The 27378-nt window shown below is 31.1% G+C and overlaps 1 protein-coding gene across 1 annotated transcript in view; it reads left to right on the top strand.

The window, feature by feature from the left end:
* The window catches only part of LOC143228428 (endothelin-converting enzyme 2-like), a 56482-nt gene that overhangs the window by 2658 nt on the left and 26446 nt on the right, over window positions 1–27378 (top strand). Inside the window, exons 3-7 of the mRNA XM_076459691.1 lie at window positions 287–349; window positions 3298–3414; window positions 5169–5255; window positions 11178–11305; window positions 17225–17328. Coding sequence (XP_076315806.1) covers window positions 287–349; window positions 3298–3414; window positions 5169–5255; window positions 11178–11305; window positions 17225–17328 — 499 coding nt within the window. The remainder of the gene's footprint in view (window positions 1–286; window positions 350–3297; window positions 3415–5168; window positions 5256–11177; window positions 11306–17224; window positions 17329–27378) is intronic.

Here is a 27378-nt window from a genome sequence, read left to right as displayed (position 1 = left end):
TATGCATTTTATTGAATATGGTAATTTGCAGTGAGTAAACAGACCTCAATGGTAGGGACCTATGCTCTGTCCTTAAATTTGTAGAAAACAACCTTGCATCACCAGACATTCAATATAATGTATACTAGCTGACTTGCAATAGAAATGCAAACCAAGATGTTCCTCAGAGTGAGTATTTGTAATATAATGTACTAAAGTAACTTACACTTCATGCTCTTGTGTTCATGTTGTGTCATAGTTCATGAAGTTCTCTAACTCATATTAACTTCATAATTTGATGTTATAGATAGAGCCGGCAAACATTGGACTACCAGATCCAAGCTACTACCACACTCCTAATGAGGATCAGGTGAGGTTTGTATTAATATTAGGATAGTACTAGCAGTGTCTTGATGAGGATCAAATGAGGTTTGTATTAATATTAGGATAGTACTAGCAGTGTCTTGATGAGGATCAAGTGAGGTTTGTGTTAATATTAGGATAGTACTAGCAGTGTCTTGATGAGGATCAAATGAGATTTGTGTTAATATTAGGATAGTACTAGCAGTGTCTTGATGAGGATCAAGTGAGGTTTGTGTTAATATTAGGATAGTACTAGCAGTGTCTTGATGAGGATCAAGTGAAGTTTGTATTAATATTAGGATAGTACTAGCAGAGTCTTGATGAGGATCAAATGAGGTTTGTATTAATATTAGGATAGTACTAGCAGTGTCTTGATGAGGATCAAGTGAGGTTTGTGTTAATATTAGGATAGTACTAGCAGTGTCTTGATGAGGATCAAATGAGGTTTGTATTAATATTAGGATAGTACTAGCAGTGTCTTGATGAGGATCAAGTGAGGTTTGTATTAATATTAGGATAGTACTAGCAGTGTCTTGATGAGGATCAAGTGAGGTTTGTGTTAATATTACGATAGTACTAGCAGTGTCTTGATGAGGATCAAATGAGGTTTGTATTAATATTAGGATAGTACTAGCAGTGTCTTGATGAGGATCAAGTTAGGTTTGTATTAATATTAGGATAGTACTAGCAGTGTCTTGATGAGGATCAAATGAGGTTTGTATTAATATTAGGATAGTACTAGCAGTGCCTTGATGAGGATCAAGTGAGGTTTGTGTTAATATTAGGATAGTACTAGCAGTGTCTTGATGAGGATCAAGTGAGGTTTGTGTTAATATTAGGATAGTACTAGCAGTGTCTTGATGAGGATCAAGCGAGGTTTGTGTTAATATTAGGATAGTACTAGCAGTGTCTTGATGAGGATCAAGTGAGGTTAGTATTAATATTAGGATAGTACTAGCAGTGTCTTGATGAGGATCAAGTGAGGTTTGTATTAATATTAGGATAGTACTAGCAGTGTCTTGATGAGGATCAAGTGAGGTTTGTATTAATATTAGGATAGTACTAGCAGTGTCTTGAAGAGGATCAAATGAGTTTGTATTAATATTAGGATAGTACTAGCAGTGTCTTGATGAGGATCAAGTGAGGTTTGTGTGTTAATATTAGGATAGTACTAGCAGTGTCTTGATGAGGATCAAATGAGGTTTGTATTAATATTAGGATAGTACTAGCAGTGTCTTGATGAGGATCAAGTGAGGTTTGTGTTAATATTAGGATAGTACTAGCAGTGTCTTGATGAGGATCAAGTTAGGTTTGTATTAATATTAGGATAGTACTAGCAGTGTCTTGATGAGGATCAAATGAGGTTTGTGTTAATATTAGGATAGTACTAGCAGTGTCTTGATGAGGATCAAGTGAAGTTTGTATTAATATTAGGATAGTACTAGCAGTGTCTTGATGAGGATCAAGTGAGGCTTGTGTGTTAATATTAGGATAGTACTAGCAGTGTCTTGATGAGGATCAAATGAGGTTTGTGTTAATATTAGGATAGTACTAGCAGTGTCTTGATGAGGATCAAGTGAAGTTTGTATTAATATTAGGATAGTACTAGCAGTGTCTTGATGAGGATCAAGTGAGGTTTGTGTTAATATTAGGATAGTACTAGCAGTGTCTTGATGAGGATCAAGTGAGGTTTGTGTTAATATTAGGATAGTACTAGCAGTGTCTTGATGAGGATCAAGTGAGGTTTGTGTTAATATTAGGATAGTACTAGCAGTGTCTTGATGAGGATCAAATGAGGTTTGTGTTAATATTAGGATAGTACTAGCAGTGTCTTGATGAGGATCAAGTGAGGCTTGTGTGTTAATATTAGGATAGTACTAGCAGTGTCTTGATGAGGATCAAGTGAGGTTTGTGTTAATATTAGGATAGTACTAGCAGTGTCTTGATGAGGATCAAGTGAGGTTTGTATTAATATTAGGATAGTACTAGCAGTGTCTTGATGAGGATCAAACGAGGTTTGTATTAATATTAGGATAGTACTAGCAGTGTCTTGATGAGGATCAAGTGAAGTTTGTATTAATATTAGGATAGTACTAGCAGTTTCTTGATGAGGATCAAGTGAGGTTTGTGTTAATATTAGGATAGTACTAGCAGTGTCTTGATGAGGATCAAACGAGGTTTGTATTAATATTAGGATAGTACTAGCAGTGTCTTGATGAGGATCAAGTGAAGTTTGTATTAATATTAGGATAGTACTAGCAGTGTCTTGATGAGGATTAAGTGAGGCTTGTGTGTTAATATTAGGATAGTACTAGCAGTGTCTTGATGAGGATCAAGTGAGGTTTGTGTTAATATTAGGATAGTACTAGCAGTGTCTTGATGAGGATCAAGTGAGGCTTGTGTGTTAATATTAGGATAGTACTAGCAGTGTCTTGATGAGGATCAAATGAGGTTTGTGTTAATATTAGGTTGTAATGACAATCTGGTGAGGCTTTGCATTAATATCAGGATATTACCAATGTCCTGATGTGGACCACTGTATCATCTCATTTCAGAGTCATGTGTTTTAAGCTTCATAAAAATGATGCTAGACTATCAAAGTGTGAAGTGATAAACCTTGATGTTGTATGAATTTGGGGTTTTCATAATTGCCAATGTTTGAGATCACTTGAACTAATCTGTCAGGTGTAAAAAACATTTTTCTACTTTTTCTCTTCATTTCTGGTTTATAATTTTAAAGAGGATTTTCACCCTGTTTGAATTATTTTTATGAGTTGCATTTACTTAAGAAACTTTGGTTTAATTGAAAGTCAGACAAATTAATTCATCGATACTAATGGTTAATAATATATTGATGCTAGCTTCCAGTAATTAATCGAAGTATACAAAAAAAAGCTATAATTTTATTGTCTATGTATATATACAGAAAACTGCTAATATATTGTTTTCTTCAAGATAATCAGAGCATATAAGAAATTCATTCAGGAGCTAGCCAACGAATTTAGTTGTAAACCAGGACATGCTTACCATTTTTCAGAAAAAATATTCCAGTTTGAAAAAGAAATTGCCAAGGTGGGTCCAGAGATTTAACTTAAACTAAATTTAGAATAAGCATGACATATTGAGAAGCAAGTAGCAAAACTAATAATATAATGAGTGTGTATATTTTTCTTTTTTGTACTAATACTAACATGCTTGAAGATATTGGGTTATACTATCACCAGTCAGGCAGTAGAAAGCTGGGTATAGCAAAGAAATGTTTCTGTGATCATTCAAATGTATGTTTTTATTGAGTAATCTCAAGCTAGTGGAATTTATCTTTTCCATATGGTCAGGAAATGAGGATGAGTGTTCCTAATTCTAGAATGGATGAATTCAGTTTCTTCGGGTTGAGTAAGGTATATAGGATTCTGTCATTTTGAGTTTGGGTGTTACCATTCAGATATTGAGTAAGGTATATTGGATTCTGTCATTTTGAGTTTGCGTGTTACCATTCGAACGTTGAGAAAGGTGTATAGGATTTTGTCATTTTGAGTTTGCGTGTTACCATTCAGATGTTGAGTAAGGTATATAGGATTCTGTCATTTTGAGTTTGGATGTTACCATTCAGAATTTTTCAGGTTGAAGAGAGAATTTGTCCTCTTTGTTCTTGCTTACCTTCTTGTTGTGATTGGCTTAAAATATATTACCTTATAGTTACAGGTTGGAATCCACTCACAAGTGTAATCATATTGTGGTCCAAATGCCCTAACTACTGATGTGGGATTTCGGGGGCATGGCTATATAATTCCAGCCATGAGCAATGGGACCTTGGCTTTCTGGTTGGAGTGAAGTAGTGATGCCAGATCACATAAAGTTCTACATGCAGTTCATGGATTAAATTCTGGGCAAAAACATACCTGTTCTGGATATTGTACAGTTCCCCAAGTGGGCTGCTAATTTTCTGTTGGAACAGCCATGATATGTGTAGTAGCATTCTGTATGGATGATGCTTTCACTGTCCTCTTTTTCTTACCAGTGTGGGGCTCCAGCTGTAGTATGTTTTGAAAGTTAGCATTTTCTTAAAATGAAAATGTATTTCCAATAATCCTTACCTCCATTCACTCTCTGCCACCTTTCCTTCCCACTAAGAGCCAGCATCAGAGATTGCAGATTGGGCCAGTGATAATGTTATCTGAAGGAAAACCTTATATATATTACAAGGGCAATTAACCAGGGAATAAAAGATTGGAGCAAGTGAGAAAAAATAAAACCGATGCAAAGAAACTCTAGCAGATGAAATATTACTGGATGTACATTTGTGATTTAAGAAAATGTTAATTCTGAAACTGGATGTTTGATGACCAGTACAGAAGAATTACTTTTTGTTCAATTTATTATTCACTGTAATTAGTTTAGGTGTGTAATAATGATCTAACTTAGAAATATAGATGAAGGAATTGTTTTTTCTGTTGTTGTACAGTTCACTAGGGTGGCTGTATATTATGAATGTTGCTAGTGCATGTTGTTTATTTAATTAAATGTGCCTTTTTTAAATTTCTGTGAGATCACTGTTTTTAAAGTTTTAACACAAATAATAATTTGTTGCATTCTGATGTGTTGTGAAATACATTATGTGTTCCAGTAAACACATGAAGGAGAAGAGTGTAGAATTATGTTTGTATCATAAGTATTATTGGAATATGATACTTATTACAGATATTATTATTGGAATATGATACTTATTACAGATATTATTATTGGAATATGATACTTATTACAGATATTATTATTGGAATATGATACTTATTACAGATATTATTATTGGAATATGATACTTATTACAGATATTGCCATCACGAGAAATGCTACTGAATTCTGAGGAAAGTTATAAGAAAATGTCTATCAAGGAGTTGAGAAGTTTGGCACCTAATGTAAGTTTTATTGTAACCTTTCTATGTGACTAACAAGTGTTAAGAACTTTTAAATTAGCTTTAAACAAAATGATGAACTCAGAAAAAGAGGTGTCCAGGTGAAATACTTTCAGAGATGTAGCTGTAAACAGTTAGTTACTACAAATGTTTTTTTAAAATAATTCATCTGTTGATTTCAAGCTCAGTGTAAGGCTGAAGTCACCCAACACTTGTGAGAAAAAAAGTATTCAACGGAAAAGAAAGGCAACAAGTACTTAAGTAACATGTGTCTTCATAAATGTTGCCCTGTATACTTACATTGATTTTTTTGCTGATTTTAGGCTTAGCAGCTTCATTGGTAACAAGTTTTACTTTAGAACATGCATTTTATTTCAACTCTGAAAAGCACTGGTTTAGTACATGTATTGTGTGATTCAGTTTATTGTATTTCAAACAAAACCTACTGGATGAAATAGTTTGAAACTTGAGCTGAACTTTCAAGAGGTTATGTGGCTTTTCCAGTTAAATTATGTTATTTTTATATATGATATTTTTATGAATTTGCAGTTTTGAAATTTCGAGAAGACTCTATTGTGATATTGTTTTTTTAAGAAACAATTAGAAATACTTACCTTTATTGTTGCCTTTACTTATCTATTATTTATTATTTCTACATTATTGTAAAACTTTCAAAGAAAGGTTTTTTATGAAACTAAATATTTTATTCAAAAAATTATTACTTACAGTTTTACTGTGTTTGTCGTCTTTGGTGTGTAATAAAAATAACTTTGTTCTTATAAAAAATTAAAAAAATAGCTTACTTTTTGATAGTTCTTATTAAAGCTTTCATTTAATTTATTTAATAAGAATTAAAGTATCCTATAGCCATTTATATACATCTTTTTATATTTCTTTTTTGTAAGTTCCTGTACCCATTCCAGCAGTTATTAAGGCCTAATGTTAACACAGCCTTACATAACAGTCTTGTTGATGAAGTGAAACAGGGTCATTCCATGTCAAATCATCCAGGGGGCTGCTGGTGACCCCCACAGAATGCCTTGAAAAAATTCACATATGCTCATTTACCCATATAATGACAAATTACCAAACATTAGATCAATATCTCTAATAGTTTCTGATTTACAACCCTGTAAAATTTAGTTAATTTTTTTTATTTTTGGCAAAATCTACATTATTATTCAAATGACCTTATGTAACCACCTAAATACAGTATGTAAATCTACAATCACTTTATATGCTTAAACTGTATGCAAAATCTTACCTCTTACTATTGAATAAAAAAAATCAGAGAGAATAAACTTGAAATCAGTGATGTCAAGAAAACCCACTTGTAGAGAAAAATATATATGTAAAAATGGCTCGTTTGGGTTGAGATTTTTGTTTTTCACATAGAGGAGTGACCAATGTTTCAACCTTCTTCGGTCTTTGTGAACCTGACGAAAAATTACCAAAGATTAGATTAATATTTCTAATAGCCCTATAAAATTTACTTACTTTTGTTGTATTTTTGGTGAATTCATTTTCAGGCAAACTATACAGATAATTCTGTATTTCATTTTCCTTTTAACCATACTTGTTTCTTGTGCAACTATACATGTAATTTTATGGTTCATTTTGCTTCTAACAGTATTTGTTGATGAATGTGCAACTATATGGACAATTATATAGATCGTTTTGCATCTAACAAGATATATGTAAATTTGTCTTTTTCTTAAGGATTGTAAGTTTAGTTTCTAGAATTTTCTTAAGGATATAGTTTTTAATTTGATGTATTTTTAACTACAACATAGTGGCTCACAGAATAGCTCTGAGTTTTTTTTTCAAATACAAGCTTGTAGCTTATAACTATATCCACTGACCAATTTGAGATCTTGTTACAGCTGTGGCTATTGAGACTTCCTTCTTATTTCAAATTTTTCTAATCGAAAAAGGAATACTAAACATACTGTGAAATAGAATTATCTTTAGGTATGTATTAACTGCTGTATTATGTTCAGTATTAGGTGCTTTAATTCTTTCTCTAAACCTCAAATTGCATTGAAGGAGTCATTATACATTTTCTGAGAACATAAAACTTAGATCCATCTTATTTCAAATTTCTTCAGAAAACATACAGTTTCATGGAACAATGCATGACTTTCGTTATTTGAGTATCCTTAAAAGCATTTGTTTATATGCTTCATGCAATGTAAAGGCTTCCAAACTTGCATGCTATAAAATAGATAAAATATGTAGTTAGATTTATATAATGAGTATTCAGAATTTTTATTATGTTGGTTATACAAATCTGTTCTTTACCCTCTGTCATAAAATAGCTGTACTTATTGCTAGTATTACTCTGATATTTGTCTGTCTGTTTCAGTTACTGAGTTTCAACTGTTATTGTTTGTATAATACAAATTGAAAAAATGTTTGTCAGTTCATGTTTGTTAACTCATTGCTCAAAATAAAGTCAGGTTTGGTATCTATTGGTAATCTGTACATTATAAGAGTGACAGTCAGATCCCACTATCATATTAGTGGGGTACGAGAATTGTTGACTAGTTACCTTAACTTCAATCCGTCACTTCCAAATTAGGGACACTAGCACAGATAGACCCTTAACATTGGATTCATATTTGAAACAAACCAAATCATATTTTATAAACTGTAAAAATGAACAGTTTGGCCAGCTTTTGACTTTTCAAAATTGATGTTTGATTACAATGAGAATAAATTATTTTTATATTTTGTTGATAAGAAAGTGAAAAGTTACAGAAATGTAAAAGTGTTGAATTTTAAAACCTGTATAATAGAAAAAGAGTAAAAAATTACTTAATATTAACTTTTTATCAAAGAAATCTTTCTTTTAATATTAACTTTTTATCAAAGAAAACTTCCTTTTAATATTAACTTTTTATCAAAGAAATCTTTCTTTTAATATTAACTTTTTATCAAAGAAATCTTTCTTTTAATATTAACTTTTTATCAAAGAAATCTTCCTTTTAATATTAACTTTTTATCAAAGAAAACTTCCTTTTAATATTAACTTTTTATCAAAGAAATCTTCCTTTTAATATTAACTTTTTATCAAAGAAATCTTTCTTTTAATATTAACTTTTTATCAAAGAAAACTTCCTTTAATATTAACTTTTATCAAAGAAATCTTCCTTTTAATATTAACTTTTATCAAAGAAAGCCTTTTAATATTAACTTTTATCAAAGAAATCTTCCTTTAATATTAACTTTTATCAAAGAAAGCTTCCTTTAATATTAACTTTTATCAAAGAAATCTTCCTTTAATATTAACTTTTATCAAAGAAAACTTCCTTTTAATATTAACTTTTTATCAAAGAAATCTTCCTTTTAATATTAACTTTTTATCAAAGAAAACTTCCTTTTAATATTAACTTTTTATCAAAGAAATCTTCCTTTTAATATTAACTTTTTATCAAAGAAATCTTTCTTTTAATATTAACTTTTTATCAAAGAAAACTTCCTTTTAATATTAACTTTTTATCAAAGAAAACTTCCTTTTAATATTAACTTTTTATCAAAGAAAACTTCCTTTTAATATTAACTTTTTATCAAAGAAATCTTCCTTTTAATATTAACTTTTTATCAAAGAAAACTTCCTTTTAATATTAACTTTTTATCAAAGAAAACTTCCTTTTAATATTAACTTTTTATCAAAGAAATCTTCCTTTTAATATTAACTTTTTATCAAAGAAAACTTCCTTTAATATTAACTTTTATCAAAGAAAACTTCCTTTAATATTAACTTTTATCAAAGAAATCTTCCTTTAATATTAACTTTTTATCAAAGAAAACTTCCTTTTAATATTAACTTTTTATCAAAGAAAACTTCCTTTTAATATTAACTTTTTATCAAAGAAATCTTCCTTTTAATATTAACTTTTTATCAAAGAAAACTTCCTTTTAATATTAACTTTTTATCAAATAAAACTTCCTTTTAATATTAACTTTTTATCAAAGAAAACTTCCTTTTAATATTAACTTTTTATCAAAGAAAGCTTCCTTTTAATATTAACTTTTTATCAAAGAAAGCTTCCTTTTAATATTAACTTTGTATCAAAGAAAAATTCCTTTTAATATTAACTTTTTATCAAAGAAAGCTTCCTTCTGTGATCAAAACTAAAAAATAAGCATGATAATGACTACAACTAAGTAAGTAAAAAGTTCTTATATTCTTATTTTAAAATATTAAAATGCATTGTTTCATCATATGGTGCTAAACATAAAGAGATGTCAAAAGTAACTTGGAGGAAAGGAAAAAGTGGTATCTGAGTGTTAATTCTTCAAATTTTTTTTAACAAGAAATATAGCAGTAGCGTTTGAAAAGGTAAGTATGCTGAGACTGGTCAGCTACCTATCAGTTACCTCTTTCTTTCTTTGTGAGCCTGACGATAACTGAAGAAAGTGAAAACGTTGTTTGCTCCTCTACGTAGTGCTTTCTCTACCTATACCAACCATTTTTTACATATATAATTTTTCTCTACAACTGGGTTTTCTCGTCATCACAGATTAAGCAAGTTTCAAAAGCATTTTTTTTGACTTTTAAAGTAAGAATAAATCACAAATGAAATAAATTAGTAGATTAGCTACATAGCATATAAAACAAACATTTTGAACTATTAGGATGTTCAGTGAGTTTGTAAATAAACTGATGAATTTAAATAAGTGTCAGTATTATGAATTTTTTTATTAGGAACTGGTATATTTAAATGTACAACAGTCTTGTGAGGTGTTTACCTTGAAACTGTTACACTTGAACATGTGGTAGAATTTTTTGGGTTGTTTACCTAGGAACTGATAGAGTTCAATGTGTGTAACAGTCTTGTGTCTTTTTCCTGCTTTGCAAAGATCATTTTATGCAATTATGCTGTATATTGGGTTTTTGCCAGTATGAATAGTGGTTTTTCATACTGATGTTAATTTTTGTAAAATTTTCATATTTTGCGAGGAGATTTCAAGTGTGTGTTATTAATTATATAATTTTACTAAGTTAATTATTTACAAAGCAGACTTATTTGTGTCTTTCATGTTTCATTTTTTTTAACCTCAGACACTATGTGAAGTCAGTTGTGTAAAAATTGAATATACGAAATGAAACCTTGGCAGGGGTTTAGTTTAGAGAGAGTGAAGTCTGAGGAATTCTCTCCCCATCAGGGGTGTTGTAGTTCCTCTTCATTCCCACTCATGGAAGATTATTTTATTGAGTGAGAACACAGAGCAAGACATAGGTGGAAGAAAGGAAGTGGTCAAGTCCAGAGCCTGCCAGCAGAAAAGAAGCAAGCCACAGACTAACCCCATAATAATGAGTGGAATGTCCTGTGATTAGGGCCACGAAGTGGCTGGGTTCTACAAATCTAAGTGCCTCAGAATTTGTTGTGGGGGGAAACAGAAATGCCCTGAGGAAACCCACTTTCACAGGACAGGTGCCAAATATTCTACTTGTCCTGTGCCCATTGCTGAAAAAAAAAAAACCCAACAAAAATATATATAAACATAAACATGGATATAAGTTTCTGTTATTGAATTTCAAAATCTATCTGAAAAATGGAAAGACACAAACATAATATATGATTTAAAACAGCAGAATATAAATGTAAAACAAGTAGACCTTCCTCCTCCATAAAAAGTACATCATTCACAGCTTTCTCAATTATCACTTGTCATATTTTGTGCATGAATTTGAGGCTGTTAAAATGTGCTAAATATTATTGAGATTAGAAAATACATTAATTATCCATTATTCTGAACTGCCTAAACACCCAATCAGAATTTCAAACTTACTCTAACAAGTGGTTGGACCAAATAAGTAAAGCATCAGATATACACATAGTGTTGTTTTACTAAGTTTCTTTTTAATGTATCATAAAATTTAATTAAACGTGTACAGTGTGTTCTTTTATCCAATAGTTCAAGTGGTTGGACCTCCTACAGGCTTGCTTTTCTCCATCTGGAATCCATGTTGAGATGCAAGTGGCTGTTGTATATCCACAGTACTTTGAACACCTTTTTTATCTTGTAGCCACAAAGACTGATGAGTAAGTCCATGTTTCGACTTATAATAGCAACTTCAGTTCTTATTTATAAAAACTAAACTTAAGGATTGAATGATATGAATAAATAAATATTTCAAAACGTAAAGCTTCTGTGTAGGACAGCAGTAAGTTTATTAACTTACATCACTAAAACCTAGGGTTCAGTTTCCAAAATATATAACCTGATGTGGTTTTCTCTAAAACAAACAAAATGTCAAATTTTAATGGCATTAAAGAGAACTATTGCCTTTTCTTTGTTCCTGACTGTATGTGTAAAGCAAATTTTGCTATTAAAAGGTGTAAGAATCACAAATAATTGTTCTGATGTGTGTGTAAATGTAGAACTTAAATAAGAAAAAAAACAAGATCTTATGTTTTACTCATTTCCTATATGGTACATTACTTCTTATATAAATAGCTTTTTTAATTCAGTGCTGCCCTCTATATGTAAACCTTTTTGCATGCCACAAGCTTTGAGATCTCACATATGCTGTGATAAATGAGTTTCAACTCTTCTTGCATGTAAGTCATCATGTGACAACCCTTCACCAATAGGAGTGCAACACACCCTCCTCACATGTGACACTCTCTATTCAATTCTACATAAAACGTCATTTCATGTTTTTCAGTGCAAATATCAAAACATTTTTTTTGTTTGTGCTCTATACTCACGCTTTTTGTTGTTTTAAATTTCCTATGAAGTGGATGTATTTTCTGTTGTTCTTTATCCTTCAATTTATGAGTATTGTTAATCACATTTTTTTTGGTTTTCACTAAAACTTATGTTTCTACTTTGAAAATGTTATCAATTACGTCCAGCACAATAACCCAAGCTTCAACTGGTGGTACTCAACTGATGAATTGTCCACTTAATGTATTGGAAGACTGATTGTTATATGAGTTAATTTATATCAGGCCTTGAGTTTGAGGGCCCATACATTTCAAATATAGTCCAACGACTTTGGACAGACAAGCTCTTATACTGTTATAGTTTTTGATATTAATGTTATTATTTATAGTTACTTACTTTCAATAACGTATGTTTAATTAGATTTGTACCTACTTTTTGTAAGAGTAAGAGTTTTTTTTTAATTAACATATAATGATATCTTTCATACTACAATATTAAATTAAGCTTAACTTGCATCTTTGTAAAGGCTTACCTGTTATTCATCTTATTGGGGCACATCCTTTTTATTCTCACCCACATTATTGTTATCTGTGTGAGTGAGATTCAGACATCAGGTGGTTCAGATCCATATCCAAACAATGATCTTTTCTTTTTGGATGTGCTTCTCTCTTTTTTGCCCATGTATGAATCTCTTCTTTCCACACTGGGCAAAAGAAATACTTGGTACAAAAGTGATGCAGTTATCTATGTATGATTCCCTACTACAATTTTCCCCTGTTTAGGGTGTGCTTTGGATGCTTCCTTCTTTCCCTCATGTTGGTCCCTTCATCTATTTAATGTAGGATTCCATCTGTTTATGTAACTGAATATACTGTATCTAATCACTAGTTATAATTTTCTTATACTGAAAATGTATTTCTGATAGGTACTTTCCTTCTTTCATACTTCCCACATTTCCTCTCCTTTAAAAACTGGTGCTTATGTTTTCTGCAAAAAACTAAGTGATAGTTCAGTTGAATCAATAGAGTGGGTCGCATGCATCACAAGGATATGTTTCACTCCTCTGGGTAGAGAGTTGTTGCATGATGGTTTAATTGTGAGACAAAATTGAACTATGTCAATCGTAGAGGCTCAAAGCTTGTGGTATGCAAGAACAATTTTGCATCTAGAGGGCAGCACTGAGAGAATGACTGTCTATGTGAGAGGAGGTAAGTACCTATCAGAAATACATTTTCAGTGTAGGGAAATTATAACTTTCAGATTGTTATAAATTGACAGAGGTAGTTTATTAGTGCAAAAAAAAACAAACAAGACTTTATGTTAAAAATATGAAATAATGTATGACAGTATTCACCTACAACAAAAGTTACCTGAAACCCTGCAAGAAATGGTATAGCCCTCAAAGATGTAAGTGGTGCATTATTAGACACAACTCACTAATCAGAGATCATCTACTACCATGAAATATCTAGGAATATTCTTGTGATAGTATAGTAGAACACATTTAAACATGCCTAATTAACCAGGACTTATCTAGTACAAGTATCTAGGAGTCATCTTATGTTCTCATAGGAGTACACATTTAAACATGCTTAATTAACCAGGACTTATCTGGTACCAATAAATACCTTGGTGTCTGCTTCTGACATGTTTCATTTGAAATTCTTACTTTTACATGGTGGGAACTTGGTGTTGATAACTGATTTTTTCCATTAATTTTCTCAGTAAAATATCATTGTTGATGATGGAGAGACTTTCTGTTATTGTAAACAATATTCACAAGATGTTTATTTAACTACATACAGTTTCAGTTACTTAATATGGATATTAGAAATACATACAGTTTCAGTTACTTAATATGGATATTAGAAATACATATAGTTTCAGTTACTTAATATGGATATTAGAAATCCACTAGGTCCGATCATTTTGGCTAACCTTGTAACCACCACATAACCTTGAAGATATACATGCTTTAACTTTTAATATAGTAAATGTATCTTTGCAAATGCTAGCAAGTGATTTATTAAATATTTCTTCATCATCTATTTTTGTAAATTTGTGAAATTAGAGATCAAAACATTTTCTTTTGACCTTGAATAGTCTGAGTTATATTTGACCTTGAATAGTCTGAGTTATATTTGTGTTAAGCTGAAAAATTATTTTTTCAATTTACAGTTTTCAGATTTCATTTGCCTAACCTCTAGAATCTCCAAAATCTTTTCTTTGTATTTTATCCCTTATTTTCTTGATTGTAATACTGTATTATAGGCTTAGTTTTCTCTAATGTAATACTGTATTATGGGCTTAGTTTTCTCTAATGTAACACTGTATTATGGGCTTATTTTTCTCTAATGTAACACTGTATTATGGGCTTAGTTTTCTCTAATGTAATACTGTATTATGGGCTTAGTTTTCTCTAATGTAACACTGTATTATGGGCTTAGTTTTCTCTAATGTAACACTGTATTATGGGCTTAGTTTTTTCTAATGTAATACTGTATTATGGGCTTAGTTTTCTCTAATGTAATACTGTATTATGGACTTGGTTTTCTCTAATGTAATACTATATTATGGGCTTGGTTTTCTCTAATGTAATACTGTATTATGGGCTTGGTTTTCTCTGATGTAATACTGTATTATGGGCTTGGTTTTCTATGGGCTTAGTTTTCTCTGATGTAATGCTGTATGTGGGCTTGTTTATTTGTTTTTTTTTTACTGTAACAATATTGGTTTAGTTTTTTGTACTATAATTATATGGGTTTGGTTTCTTTGCTATAATACTACATGTGTTTGGTTTCTCTGCTATAATACTACATAGGTTTGGTTCTCTCACATTTGACAATGTATATGGACTTGGTTTTCTCTACTATAAATGTATATGGGCTTGGTTTTCTCTACTGCAAGTGTTTATGGGTTTGGTTTTCTCTACTGCAAGTGTTTATGGGTTTGGTTTTCTCTACTTTTAACACTGTATAGGGGCTTAGTTTTCTCTATTCTAACACTGTATGGTTTGGTTTTCTTTACTGTAACAGTATATTTGGACTTGGTTTTCTCTACTGTAACAGTATATATGGACTTGGTTTTCTCTACTGTAACATGGTTTATGGACTTGGTTTTCTCTGCTATATGTGTATATGGGTTTGGTTTTCTATACTCTTAACACTGTGTATGAACTTGGTTTTCTCTATTCTAACACACTATATGGGTTTGGTTTTCTCTACTGTAACATGGTATATGGACTTGGTTTTTTTCTACTATAAGTATATATGGGTTTGGTTTTCTCTACTCTTAACACTGTATAAGGACTTGGTTTTCTCTATTCTAATACACTATATGGGTTTGGTTTTCTTTACTGTAAGTGTATATGGGTTTAGTTTTCTCCACTGTAACATGGTATATGGACTTGATCCACCATAAACAAGAATAGGAAGGAATCACAATCATCATGTTTTAAATTTTAATTACCTTTTTCAACATAACTATAAAACTATATATGAAAACAAGATATTTAACATTTAAATGTGGGCCTTGTACTTTTTGTCCTCAAATTCTCAATGAAAGTTAACCCTAGTTTTTGTATGATTATTGTACTTAATTGTGTTTATTTCAAATATTTAGTTTATAACCTGAAATATTAACACTCAACAAAAAACTGTATTAATATAATTATAATTTAACTGGTTCTCTAACTGAGCTATTTATGCATTAAAATTATTTCATTACTTGGTTGAGGTAAGCTCAAATAGCGTACAATGAAATTGATACAAAATAAACAAAAATGATTGTAAGAATGAGCTAATCATATTATCTTTTCCTTCTATTAGTCATATTTTATCTAATTACAAATGTTACAGAAAACTATTCACTTTTCCAAAGACAGCATATGACAGGTAGGGGAGTGTTTTATGAATTTAATTTTATGGCATATAACTCATTAAAGCAAGGGAAACAGTCGCTCTACACTTTTGTTTTAGCTTGGGGAGACCTAACTTATAAGTGTTGAAGTCCTCCAAAGAACATAGGGTTGGAAAAAATTCCTAAAATGAGCAATTTGAATTAAAGAAATATTACATGATATATAAATGTGTAAATTGAGAATTGATTTCAATACTTCCTTTCAAAATTCAGAAATTAAAACGTGTAATATTGAGATTTGTTATAATAATCTATATTTTGATATATTTTAAATAAACTATATATATAATAAAGAAGTTCATGTTATAAATGTAACTCTGTAACAAAGATTGTGATATGCACACTTACCTACCAACATCTAGAGAGTTAATAAGGAATTGTTTCAGTTTGTAAACAATTAACATGAAAGATTGTGATGCGCACACTTACCTTCCAACATATAGAGAGTTAATAAGGAATTGTTTCTGTTTGTGAATAATTAACATGAAAGATTGTGATGTGCACACTTACCTACCATCATCTAGAGAGTTAATAAGGAATTGTTTCTGTTTTTGAATAATTAACATGAAAGATTGTGATGTGCACACTTACCTACCATCATCTAGAGAGTTAATAAGGAATTGTTTCTGTTTGTGAATAATTAACATGAAAGATTGTGATGTGCACACTTACCTACCATCATCTAGAGAGTTAATAAGGAATTGTTTCTGTTTGTGAATAATTAACATGAAAGATTCTGATGCACACACTTACCTTCCAACATATAGAGAGTTAATAAGGAGTTGTTTCTGTTTGTGAATAATTAACAGGGGTAATCACTGAATATAAACATCTACAGGGTGTTTGTGTGTGGGGGAGCAGGTATGTCACCTATATTTTTATTCATTCTGTGGATATATATTATGTTGCTTTAGACTTTGCCCCTCCATGGAAATATACAGGGTGTTTGGAAAATCACTGTGCAGTTTTGTCTGTTAATAAATATATAAGTGCACAGTGACTTTCCGAACACCCTGTATATCTGTCGATGCCCAAGAGTACACAGTTTCATGAATAAAGTATACTTTCAATCTGTGATTACAAATATTAGAAACTTGTTTTATATGACATTTCCTGAAATGTTTTCTTAATATGGTTTCAGCTTTCAAATAGTGAACATGGATAATCACTGAATATAAAATTTTCTGAGATGTTTTCTGATTAAGGTATAGTTTTATTAATGCAGATGTTACTACATCACTACATATAACATCCTTAAGCATATTTTATTTTCAGGAAACGTATTATTCTCTTAATATGAAGTTTGCTAATTATCAATATATGGATGGAATATTTTCTGAGATGTCATTTTTAATAAAGTATAATTTTTTTAGGGACATAAATAACTACTTGATGTGGAGGTTTCAATTACATTACTTAGAACATCTACCTGTACGGTTTCAGTACCTATTAACTAAATTTAGACAATCCCTTGAAGGTATGTATTTATATTTCAAAAGAATGAGCTGTGTTTATTAGAAACATTTTATTTTATTTTAAAATAAGGTAATTATAAAAGAAATACTCAAGTTAAAACCACTTGTAGTGGAAATAAAGTCTATAGAAACATGGTAAGAATGCTATGTTTTATTGAGATAAGCTAGAATGTGTCACAGAGTGTTTCTGTAAGTGACAAAGCATTTAATCATTCTCAGTCAGTGTATCAAGGACATTACTAATTAAAGCTACTGCAAGCATCTTCTATTTTGATAACTGATGCTGGAAATAGAATTCTCAAGGTCTTAATTTAGATATCAAAATTTGTTTGTGTATTCTGATAAACATCCAAGAACCTTCCTGAAAAACCCACATCCAAACCTCTGCCTGTGAAATGCTTGGGAATCTTGCATATGAATGCTTTGGGTTCCTGCATTAAATGAGCATCACAGAGGAAGTTTTAGTCTGCATCCCAGAAGATGATATATAACAGCTAATGAGATCTCTGTTTCGGTATGGAGTCAGTATTCATTAAAAAATAACTAAATTTGAGTAAAACCGTTCAGTCTTTGTAGAGTACAGTTAACAAAGAGTTACACGTATGGAACACTAATACACACTATTTTAAACCACTAATCTTATATTTTTGAAAGAGATTATAAAAGAGAAATAGAAATTGTTATTTATTGAGAAGGTGATTTAGATAAACAGTGTAATATGAATTGAGAAAATGATTTAGATAAATGGTGTAATATGGTTATAGAAACAATTTAGATAAACAGTATAACATGACTTATAAAAAATGAGTTAGAAAAAACAGTGTGTACAATGTCCATATTTTCCTGGATAAACTTTGAGGGTCTCACCATTCCTTTGTTTAACTTTTGTTCCTTCTAACTTAAGTAGTTATTAAGATAAAATAATTTAAATATGGGTTTTATTTATAACAATTTTCAATATTTTATATTTGACTTTATAATTAAGTCATTTTTAATTAACTTGATTTTATAATTCTCGTATTGAATTTTACACGGTAATTCTAAAATGTAAAGGAAAAAATATATTATACTATGTCAACCTCATTACATCTGCTACATCCAGTTTCATCAAGGTCTTTAGTCTAATACATTTATCACAGGTCTGGGTTTACTGTTTCTAATACAGCCCCTCTTTTTTATTTTTCTTTGCTTGGCTGTTTAAGTAGTAACTATACACACACACGTACATCATCAGTTTTCACAAACAACAACAGCTGTTAAGGTTTGGAGTTACATTATACGAAACACACATTCTGGTTGTCATTTTCATCATTACTGTATAGTTTTTAACATAAATAACATTCTGTGTATAATAAATATTTACTATAAATCTCTTCACAACAAAAGCTAAAAGAAGTTCAGATGAACCTAGATACTGTGAATGTTTCTTCGAGTGAATTTAAATTGTTTAGTTTGAATTTTTGTTTTGTGGGAATGTCATTTTATATGACTAACTGATGACATGTTCATAATTTGAATGTTATACTAAGAAATATTTTCCTGTCTGTGATTCTCATGGCATAACGTTTTCTAATTGAAAAGTAAGTTCTGTGAATGAGATGCATCAGTTATAAGGTATTTGTTATGTCAAAACTGATAATTCTGCATGTTTAAAAACAGCAGTAATCAGTATAGCTATAGTAATATTTGTGGTAATTATTTGGTAAACAGGCTGTGCAAACTTCAGTCCAAGGGTTTACTTACTTTCTAGCATGGTTTGATCATAGAAACTATTTACTGTTTCATGTATTTGCCTTTACAACTTTTGTGCCAAGATTCTTCCCTGAAGATGGTTTTCTATTGAACTATTTACCTCAACACCCAGCAATTCTTTCTGTGTTCAGATTAAAACCAATAATCTGTACCAAATAGGTAACCTTGGTTTTACTCAGAAGGAACGTGTTACCACATGACTGGTCATTCTCACACAACAGACAAAGACTGTAACCTATAGATGTTATCCATTTGGCCAACAAAGGGCTTTGCTGTTAATGACCAGTTTATACACAGTGTGTGAAGTTTCAGCAACATTGCTGTTGGCAGAGTAAACATTATCTGTTGGAGATCAACAAAGGCAACTAGAATGAAATACTTTTAATCATTTTTTGGATCATATGTTTATAACAAAACTACATAAAAGCAGGATAAACAAAATATTTCAGAAAGTACTAACTTAATAGTAAATAAATAAATAGTTATATGTTACTGTCATATCTCAGTAACACTAACTTCACCAGGAAAGAAAAAAGTAAAACATTGAGACTTCAAATAGTGGTCAGAACACTGTCAAGTTACCTGACATAAAAATTAAACAATGTTGAAACTTTCCTGGGTTTATAAACAAGTAATGAATGTTGAGGTATGGTCTAAATGGTAATAATGATTTCCCAGTCACCACTGCTGGGAATGTAAGATAACACTTTAGATGGTTGATTGATTGAGAAACCAGTGGCTGAAAGAGAGTTTCAGTTCTTATTTTCAAATCTAACTAGTGGAAAGATGCGAGGTTTCTGCAGCATGCTTATTTTTAATTTCAGTAGGTTTCAACATCTGTGACAGCTGATGTCAGTAAAATAATATCCAGAAAATCAATAGATTGTTCAAGTTATAGTAAGTTCAAAGAGAGTTCCAATCATCCTTGTTTCTGTTAGATGTAAAATTTGTCTCTATAACAATTTTAGTGTTAAAGTGTTTTGTGACCAGAAGTTAAAGAAGCTTATTGGACAGCACTGTTAAATACTGTAATACTAAACAGTATCAGTCTTGATTCCAGAGTTGTTGACCTTCGTAAATCTCTGAAAAGATTTCCAAAACTAAATTCATGATTAAACTTACTTAATATTATTAGTATTATTCTTCCATCTCTCTATATATATTGGTTTGATTTACTATGTATTGAGGTACATTATTCTTTTATCTATTTCCCACCTCCTCTTGCCATTTTTTAATTTTCTTTCTATTCTATTCTATTTCTCATTAAATATAACCCTTTATTCTCCAGAAGAAGAACAGTGAACTAAAGAAATATAGATTAGAGTACTGATTGAAAAGTATTATGTGGCTTTATATGATACAAAGTCAACTCAGAAAAGCCCACTTCAATATTTGTGGCCAAAAAAACAGGTAAAATTGAGTTGTAGTGTTATTGTTTTATTGAAAGAAAAGTAAAACGTTTTCAAGCAGAAAAATAGGTGTTTTGTTGTTGTATATGACAACTCTGTCCTTTCTTCCTTTTTTGTCACACCAACAAGAGTAAACACTGTGCCTTCAAAAATTGAGAGAGGATTCAACATCATTTTTTTTAGTCATCAATAGGCCAGTCATCAATGTATGTGATAAAGTATTCTATAGCTGCAGTGATTATAGACTTTCTGCAATATAAGTACAGTTATTGTTTTCTTTTATTTTCATTTTCCTTGTGCCTCTTAACTGGATATCATATTGAGTTCTGTTTTTTTACAACACCTGAGAATGAGAACAAAACTCAAACACTTCATGTCAGAAAATGTGTATGTAAGGTGGTTTTAGTTTCTTCCTTATAAAATGTCAGCAAGTGTGTATGTAAGGTAGTTTTAGTTCCTTATAAAATGTCAGCAAGTGTGTATCTGAGGTAGTTTTAGTTCCTTACTAAATGTCAGGAAGTGTGTATGTGAGGTAGTTTTAATTCCTTATAGAATGTCAGCAAGTGTGTATGTGAGGTAGTTTTAATTCCTTATAAAATATCAGCAAGTGTGTATGTGAGGTAGTTTTAGTTCCATATAAAATATCAGCAAGTGTGTATGTGAGGTAGTTTTAATTCCATACAAAATGTCAGCAAGTGTGTATGTGAGGTAGTTTTAATTCCTTATAAAATGTCAGCAAGTGTGTATCTGAGGTAGTTTTAGTTCCTTATTAAATGTCAGGAAGTGTGTATGTGGGGTAGTTTTAGTTTCTTATAAAATATCAGCAAGTGTGTATGTGAGGTAGTTTTAGTTGCTTCCTTATAAAATGTCAGCAAGTGTGTATGTAAGGTGGTTTTAGTTTCTTCCTTATAAAATGTCAGCAAGTGTGTATCTGAGGTAGTTTTAGTTCCTTACTAAATGTCAGGAAGTGTGTATGTGAGGTAGTTTTAATTCCTTATAGAATGTCAGCAAGTGTGTATGTGAGGTAGTTTTAATTCCTTATAAAATATCAGCAAGTGTGTATGTAAGGTGGTTTTAGTTTCTTCCTTATAAAATGTCAGCAAGTGTGTATCTGAGGTAGTTTTAGTTCCTTACTAAATGTCAGGAAGTGTGTATGTGAGGTAGTTTTAATTCCTTATAGAATGTCAGCAAGTGTGTATGTGAGGTAGTTTTAATTCCTTATAAAATATCAGCAAGTGTGTATGTGAGGTAGTTTTAATTCCTTATTAAATGTCAGGAAGTGTGTATGTGAGGTAGTTTTAGTTCCATATAAAATATCAGCAAGTGTGTATGTGAGGTAGTTTTAATTCCATACAAAATGTCAGCAAGTGTGTATGTGAGGTAGTTTTAATTCCTTATAAAATGTCAGCAAGTGTGTATCTGAGGTAGTTTTAGTTCCTTATTAAATGTCAGGAAGTGTGTATGTGGGGTAGTTTTAGTTTCTTATAAAATATCAGCAAGTGTGTATGTGAGGTAGTTTTAATTGCTTCCTTATAAAATGTCAGCAAGTGTGTATGTAAGGTGGTTTTAGTTTCTTCCTTATAAAATGTCAGCAAGTGTGTATCTGAGGTAGTTTTAGTTCCTTACTAAATGTCAGGAAGTGTGTATGTGAGGTAGTTTTAATTCCTTATAGAATGTCAGCAAGTGTGTATGTGAGGTAGTTTTAATTCCTTATAAAATATCAGCAAGTGTGTATGTGAGGTAGTTTTAGTTTCTTCCTTATAAAATGTCAGCAAGTGTGTATGTAAGGTGGTTTTAGTTCCATATAAAATATCAGCAAGTGTGTATGTGAGGTAGTTTTAATTCCATATAAAATGTCAGCAAGTGTGTATGTGAGGTAGTTTTAATTCCTTATAAAATGTCAGCAAGTGTATAAGTGAGGTAGTTTTAATTCATTATAGAATGTCAGCAAGTGTGTAAGTAAGGTATTTTAATTCCTTATAAAATGTCAGCAAGTGTGTATGTGAGGTAGTTTTAATTCCTTATTTAATGTCAGGAAGCGTGTATGTGAGGTAGTTTTAGTTCCTTATTAAATGTCAGGAAGTGTATAAGTGAGGTAGTTTTAGTTTCTTTAAAATGTCAGGAAGTGTGTATGTGAGGTAGTTTTAGTTCCTTATTAAATGTCAGGAAGTGTCTAAGTGAGGTAGTTTTAGTTCTTTATAAAATGTCAGCAAATGTATAAGTGAGGTGGTTTTAGTTCCTTTAAAATGTTAGCAAGTGTGTATGTGAGGTAGTTTTAATTCCTTATAAAATGTCAGTAAGTGTGTATGTGAGGTAGTTTTAGTTCCTTATTAAATGTCAACAAGTATGTTTGTGAGGTAGTTTTAATTCCTTATAAAATATCAGGAAGTGTGTATGTGAGGTAGTTTTAGTTCCATATAAAATATCAGCAAGTGTGTATGTGAGGTAGTTTTAATTCCATACAAAATGTCAGCAAGTGTGTATCTGAGGTAGTTTTAGTTCCTTATTAAATGTCAGGAAGTGTGTATGTGGGGTAGTTTTAGTTTCTTATAAAATATCAGCAAGTGTGTATGTGAGGTAGTTTTAGTTTCTTCCTTATAAAATGTCAGCAAGTGTGTATGTAAGGTGGTTTTAGTTTCTTCCTTATAAAATGTCAGCAAGTGTGTATCTGAGGTAGTTTTAGTTCCTTATAAAATATCAGGAAGTGTGTATGTGAGGTAGTTTTAGTTCCATATAAAATATCAGCAAGTGTGTATGTGAGGTAGTTTTAATTCCATACAAAATGTCAGCAAGTGTGTATCTGAGGTAGTTTTAGTCCTTATTAAACGTCAGGAAGTGTGTATGTGGGGTAGTTTTAGTTTCTTATAAAATATCAGCAAGTGTGTATGTGAGGTAGTTTTAGTTTCTTCCTTATAAAATGTCAGCAAGTGTATGTAAGGTGGTTTTAGTTTCTTCCTTATAAAATGTCAGCAAGTGTGTATCTGAGGTAGTTTTAGTTCCTTACTAAATGTCAGGAAGTGTGTATGTGAGGTAGTTTTAATTCCTTATAGAATGTCAGCAAGTGTGTATGTGAGGTAGTTTTAATTCCTTATAAAATATCAGCAAGTGTGTATGTGAGGTAGTTTTAATTCCTTATTAAATGTCAGGAAGTGTGTATGTGAGGTAGTTTTAGTTCCATATAAAATATCAGCAAGCAAGTGTATGTGAGGTAGTTTTAATCCACACAAAATGTCAGCAAGTGTGTATGTGAGGTAGTTTTAACCCTTATAAAATGTCAGCAAGTGTATCTGAGGTAGTTTTAGTTCCTTATTAAATGTCAGGAAGTGTGTATGTGGGGTAGTTTTAGTTTCTTATAAAATATCAGCAAGTGTGTATGTGAGGTAGTTTTAGTTGCTTCCTTATAAAATGTCAGCAAGTGTGTATGTAAGGTGGTTTTAGTTTCTTCCTTATAAAATGTCAGCAAGTGTGTATCTGAGGTAGTTTTAGTTCCTTACTAAATGTCAGGAAGTGTGTATGTGAGGTAGTTTTAATTCCTTATAGAATGTCAGCAAGTGTGTATGTGAGGTAGTTTTAATTCCTTATAAAATATCAGCAAGTGTGTATGTAAGGTGGTTTTAGTTTCTTCCTTATAAAATGTCAGCAAGTGTGTATCTGAGGTAGTTTTAGTCCTTACTAAATGTCAGGAAGTGTGTATGTGAGGTAGTTTTAATTCCTTATAGAATGTCAGCAAGTGTGTATGTGAGGTAGTTTTAATTCCTTATAAAATATCAGCAAGTGTGTATGTGAGGTAGTTTTAATTCCTTATTAAATGTCAGGAAGTGTGTATGTGAGGTAGTTTTAATTCCATACAAAATGTCAGCAAGTGTGTATGTGAGGTAGTTTTAATTCCTTATAAAATGTCAGCAAGTGTGTATCTGAGGTAGTTTTAGTTCCTTATTAAATGTCAGGAAGTGTGTATGTGGGGTAGTTTTAGTTTCTTATAAAATATCAGCAAGTGTGTATGTGAGGTAGTTTTAATTGCTTCCTTATAAAATGTCAGCAAGTGTGTATGTAAGGTGGTTTTAGTTTCTTCCTTATAAAATGTCAGCAAGTGTGTATCTGAGGTAGTTTTAGTTCCTTACTAAATGTCAGGAAGTGTGTATGTGAGGTAGTTTTAGTTCCTTACTAAATGTCAGCAAGTGTGTATGTGAGGTAGTTTTAATTCCTTATAAAATATCAGCAAGTGTGTATGTGAGGTAGTTTTAATTCCTTATTAAATGTCAGGAAGTGTGTATGTGAGGTAGTTTTAGTTCCATATAAAATATCAGCAAGTGTGTATGTGAGGTAGTTTTAATTCCATACAAAATGTCAGCAAGTGTGTATGTGAGGTAGTTTTAATTCCTTATAAAATGTCAGCAAGTGTGTATCTGAGGTAGTTTTAGTTCCTTATTAAATGTCAGGAAGTGTGTATGTGGGGTAGTTTTAGTTTCTTATAAAATATCAGCAAGTGTATGTGAGGTAGTTTTAGTTGCTTCCTTATAAAACGTCAGCAAGTGTGTATGTAAGGTGGTTTTAGTTTCTTCCTTATAAAATGTCAGCAAGTGTGTATCTGAGGTAGTTTTAGTCTCCTTACTAAATGTCAGGAAGTGTGTATGAGGTAGTTTTAATTCCTTATAGAATGTCAGCAAGTGTGTATGTGAGGTAGTTTTAATTCCTTATAAAATATCAGCAAGTGTATGTAAGGTGGTTTTAGTTTCTTCCTTATAAAATGTCAGCAAGTGTGTATCTGAGGTAGTTTTAGTTCCTTACTAAATGTCAGGAAGTGTGTATGTGAGGTAGTTTTAATTCCTTATAGAATGTCAGCAAGTGTGTATGTGAGGTAGTTTTAATTCCTTATAAAATATCAGCAAGTGTGTATGTGAGGTAGTTTTAATTCCTTATTAAATGTCAGGAAGTGTGTATGTGAGGTAGTTTTAATTCCATACAAAATGTCAGCAAGTGTGTATGTGAGGTAGTTTTAATTCCCTTATAAAATGTCAGCAAGTGTATCTGAGGTAGTTTAGTTCCTTATTAAATGTCAGGAAGTGTGTATGTGGGGTAGTTTTAGTTTCTTATAAAACATCAGCAAGTGTGTATGTGAGGTAGTTTAATTGCTTCCTTATAAAATGTCAGCAAGTGTGTATGTAAGGTGGTTTTAGTTTCTTCCTTATAAAATGTCAGCAAGTGTGTATCTGAGGTAGTTTTAGTTCCTTACTAAATGTCAGGAAGTGTGTATGTGAGGTAGTTTTACCCTTATAGAACGTCAGCAAGTGTGTATGTGAGGTAGTTTTAATTCCTTATAAAATATCAGCAAGTGTGTATGTGAGGTAGTTTTAGTTTCTTCCTTATAAAATGTCAGCAAGTGTGTATGTAAGGTGGTTTTAGTTCCATATAAAATATCAGCAAGTGTGTATGTGAGGTAGTTTTAATTCCATATAAAATGTCAGCAAGTGTGTATGTGAGGTAGTTTTAATTCCTTATAAAATGTCAGCAAGTGTATAAGTGAGGTAGTTTTAATTCATTATAGAATGTCAGCAAGTGTGTAAGTAAGGTATTTTAATTCCTTATAAAATGTCAGCAAGTGTGTATGTGAGGTAGTTTTAATTCCTTATTTAATGTCAGGAAGCATGTATGTGAGGTAGTTTTAGTTCCTTATTAAATGTCAGGAAGTGTATAAGTGAGGTAGTTTTAGTTTCTTTAAAATGTCAGGAAGTGTTTATGTGAGGTAGTTTTAGTTCCTTATTAAATGTCAGGAAGTGTGTATGTGAGGTAGTTTTAGTTCCTTATAAAATGTCAGGAAGTGTGTATGTGAGATAGTTTTAGTTCCTTATTAAATGTCAGCAAGTGTGTATGTGAGGTAGTTTTAGTTCCTTATAAAATGTCAACAAGTATGTTTGTGAGGTAGTTTTAATTCCTTATAAAATATCAGTAAGTGTGTATGTGAGGTAGTTTTAATTCCTTATTAAATGTCAGGAAGTGTGTATGTGAGGTAGTTTTAGTTCCATATAAAATATCAGCAAGTGTGTATGTGAGGTAGTTTTAATTCCATATAAAATGTCAGGAAGTGTGTATGTGAGGTAGTTTTAATTCCTTATAAAATGTCATCAAGTGTATAAGTGAGGTAGTTTTAATTCCTTATAAAATGTCAGCAAGTGTGTACATGTGAGTAGTTTTAGTTCCTTATTAAATGTCAGCAAGTGTGTATGTGAGGTAGTTTTAATTCCTTATAAAATGTCATCAAGTGTATAAGTGAGGTAGTTTTAATTCCTTATAAAATGTCAGCAAGTGTATAAGTGAGGTAGTTTTAGTTCCTTATTAAATGTCAGCAAGTGTGTATGTGAGGTAGTTTTAGTTCCTTATTAAATGTCAGGAAGTGTATAAGTGAGGTAGTTTTAATTCCTTATAAAATGTCAGGAAGTGTCTAAGTGAGGTAGTTTTAGTTCTTTATAAAATGTCAGCAAATGTATAAGTGAGGTAGTTTTAGTTCCTTTAAAATGTTAGCAAGTGTATAAGTGAGGTAGTTTTAATTCCTTATAAAATGTCAGGAAGTGTGTATGTGAGGTAGTTTTAGTTCCTTATTAAATGTCAGGAAGTGTCTAAGTGAGGTAGTTTTAGTTCTTTATAAAATGTCAGCAAATGTATAAGTTAGGTAGTTTTAGTTCTTTTAAAATGTTAGCAAGTGTGTATGTGAGGTAGTTTTAATTCCTTATAAAATGTCAGGAAGTGTGTATGTGAGGTAGTTTTAGTTCCATATAAAATATCAGCAAGTGTGTATGTGAGGTAGTTTTAATTCCTTATTAAATGTCAGGAAGTGTGTATGTGAGGTAGTTTTAGTTCCATATAAAATATCAGCAAGTGTGTATGTGAGGTAGT

The sequence above is a fragment of the Tachypleus tridentatus genome, chromosome 10 (genome assembly GCF_004210375.1).
Source record: "Tachypleus tridentatus isolate NWPU-2018 chromosome 10, ASM421037v1, whole genome shotgun sequence".
NCBI lineage: Eukaryota > Metazoa > Arthropoda > Merostomata > Xiphosura > Limulidae > Tachypleus > Tachypleus tridentatus.
Note: the sequence above shows the minus strand (reverse complement) of the source record. Positions and strands in the feature narration are given on the sequence as shown.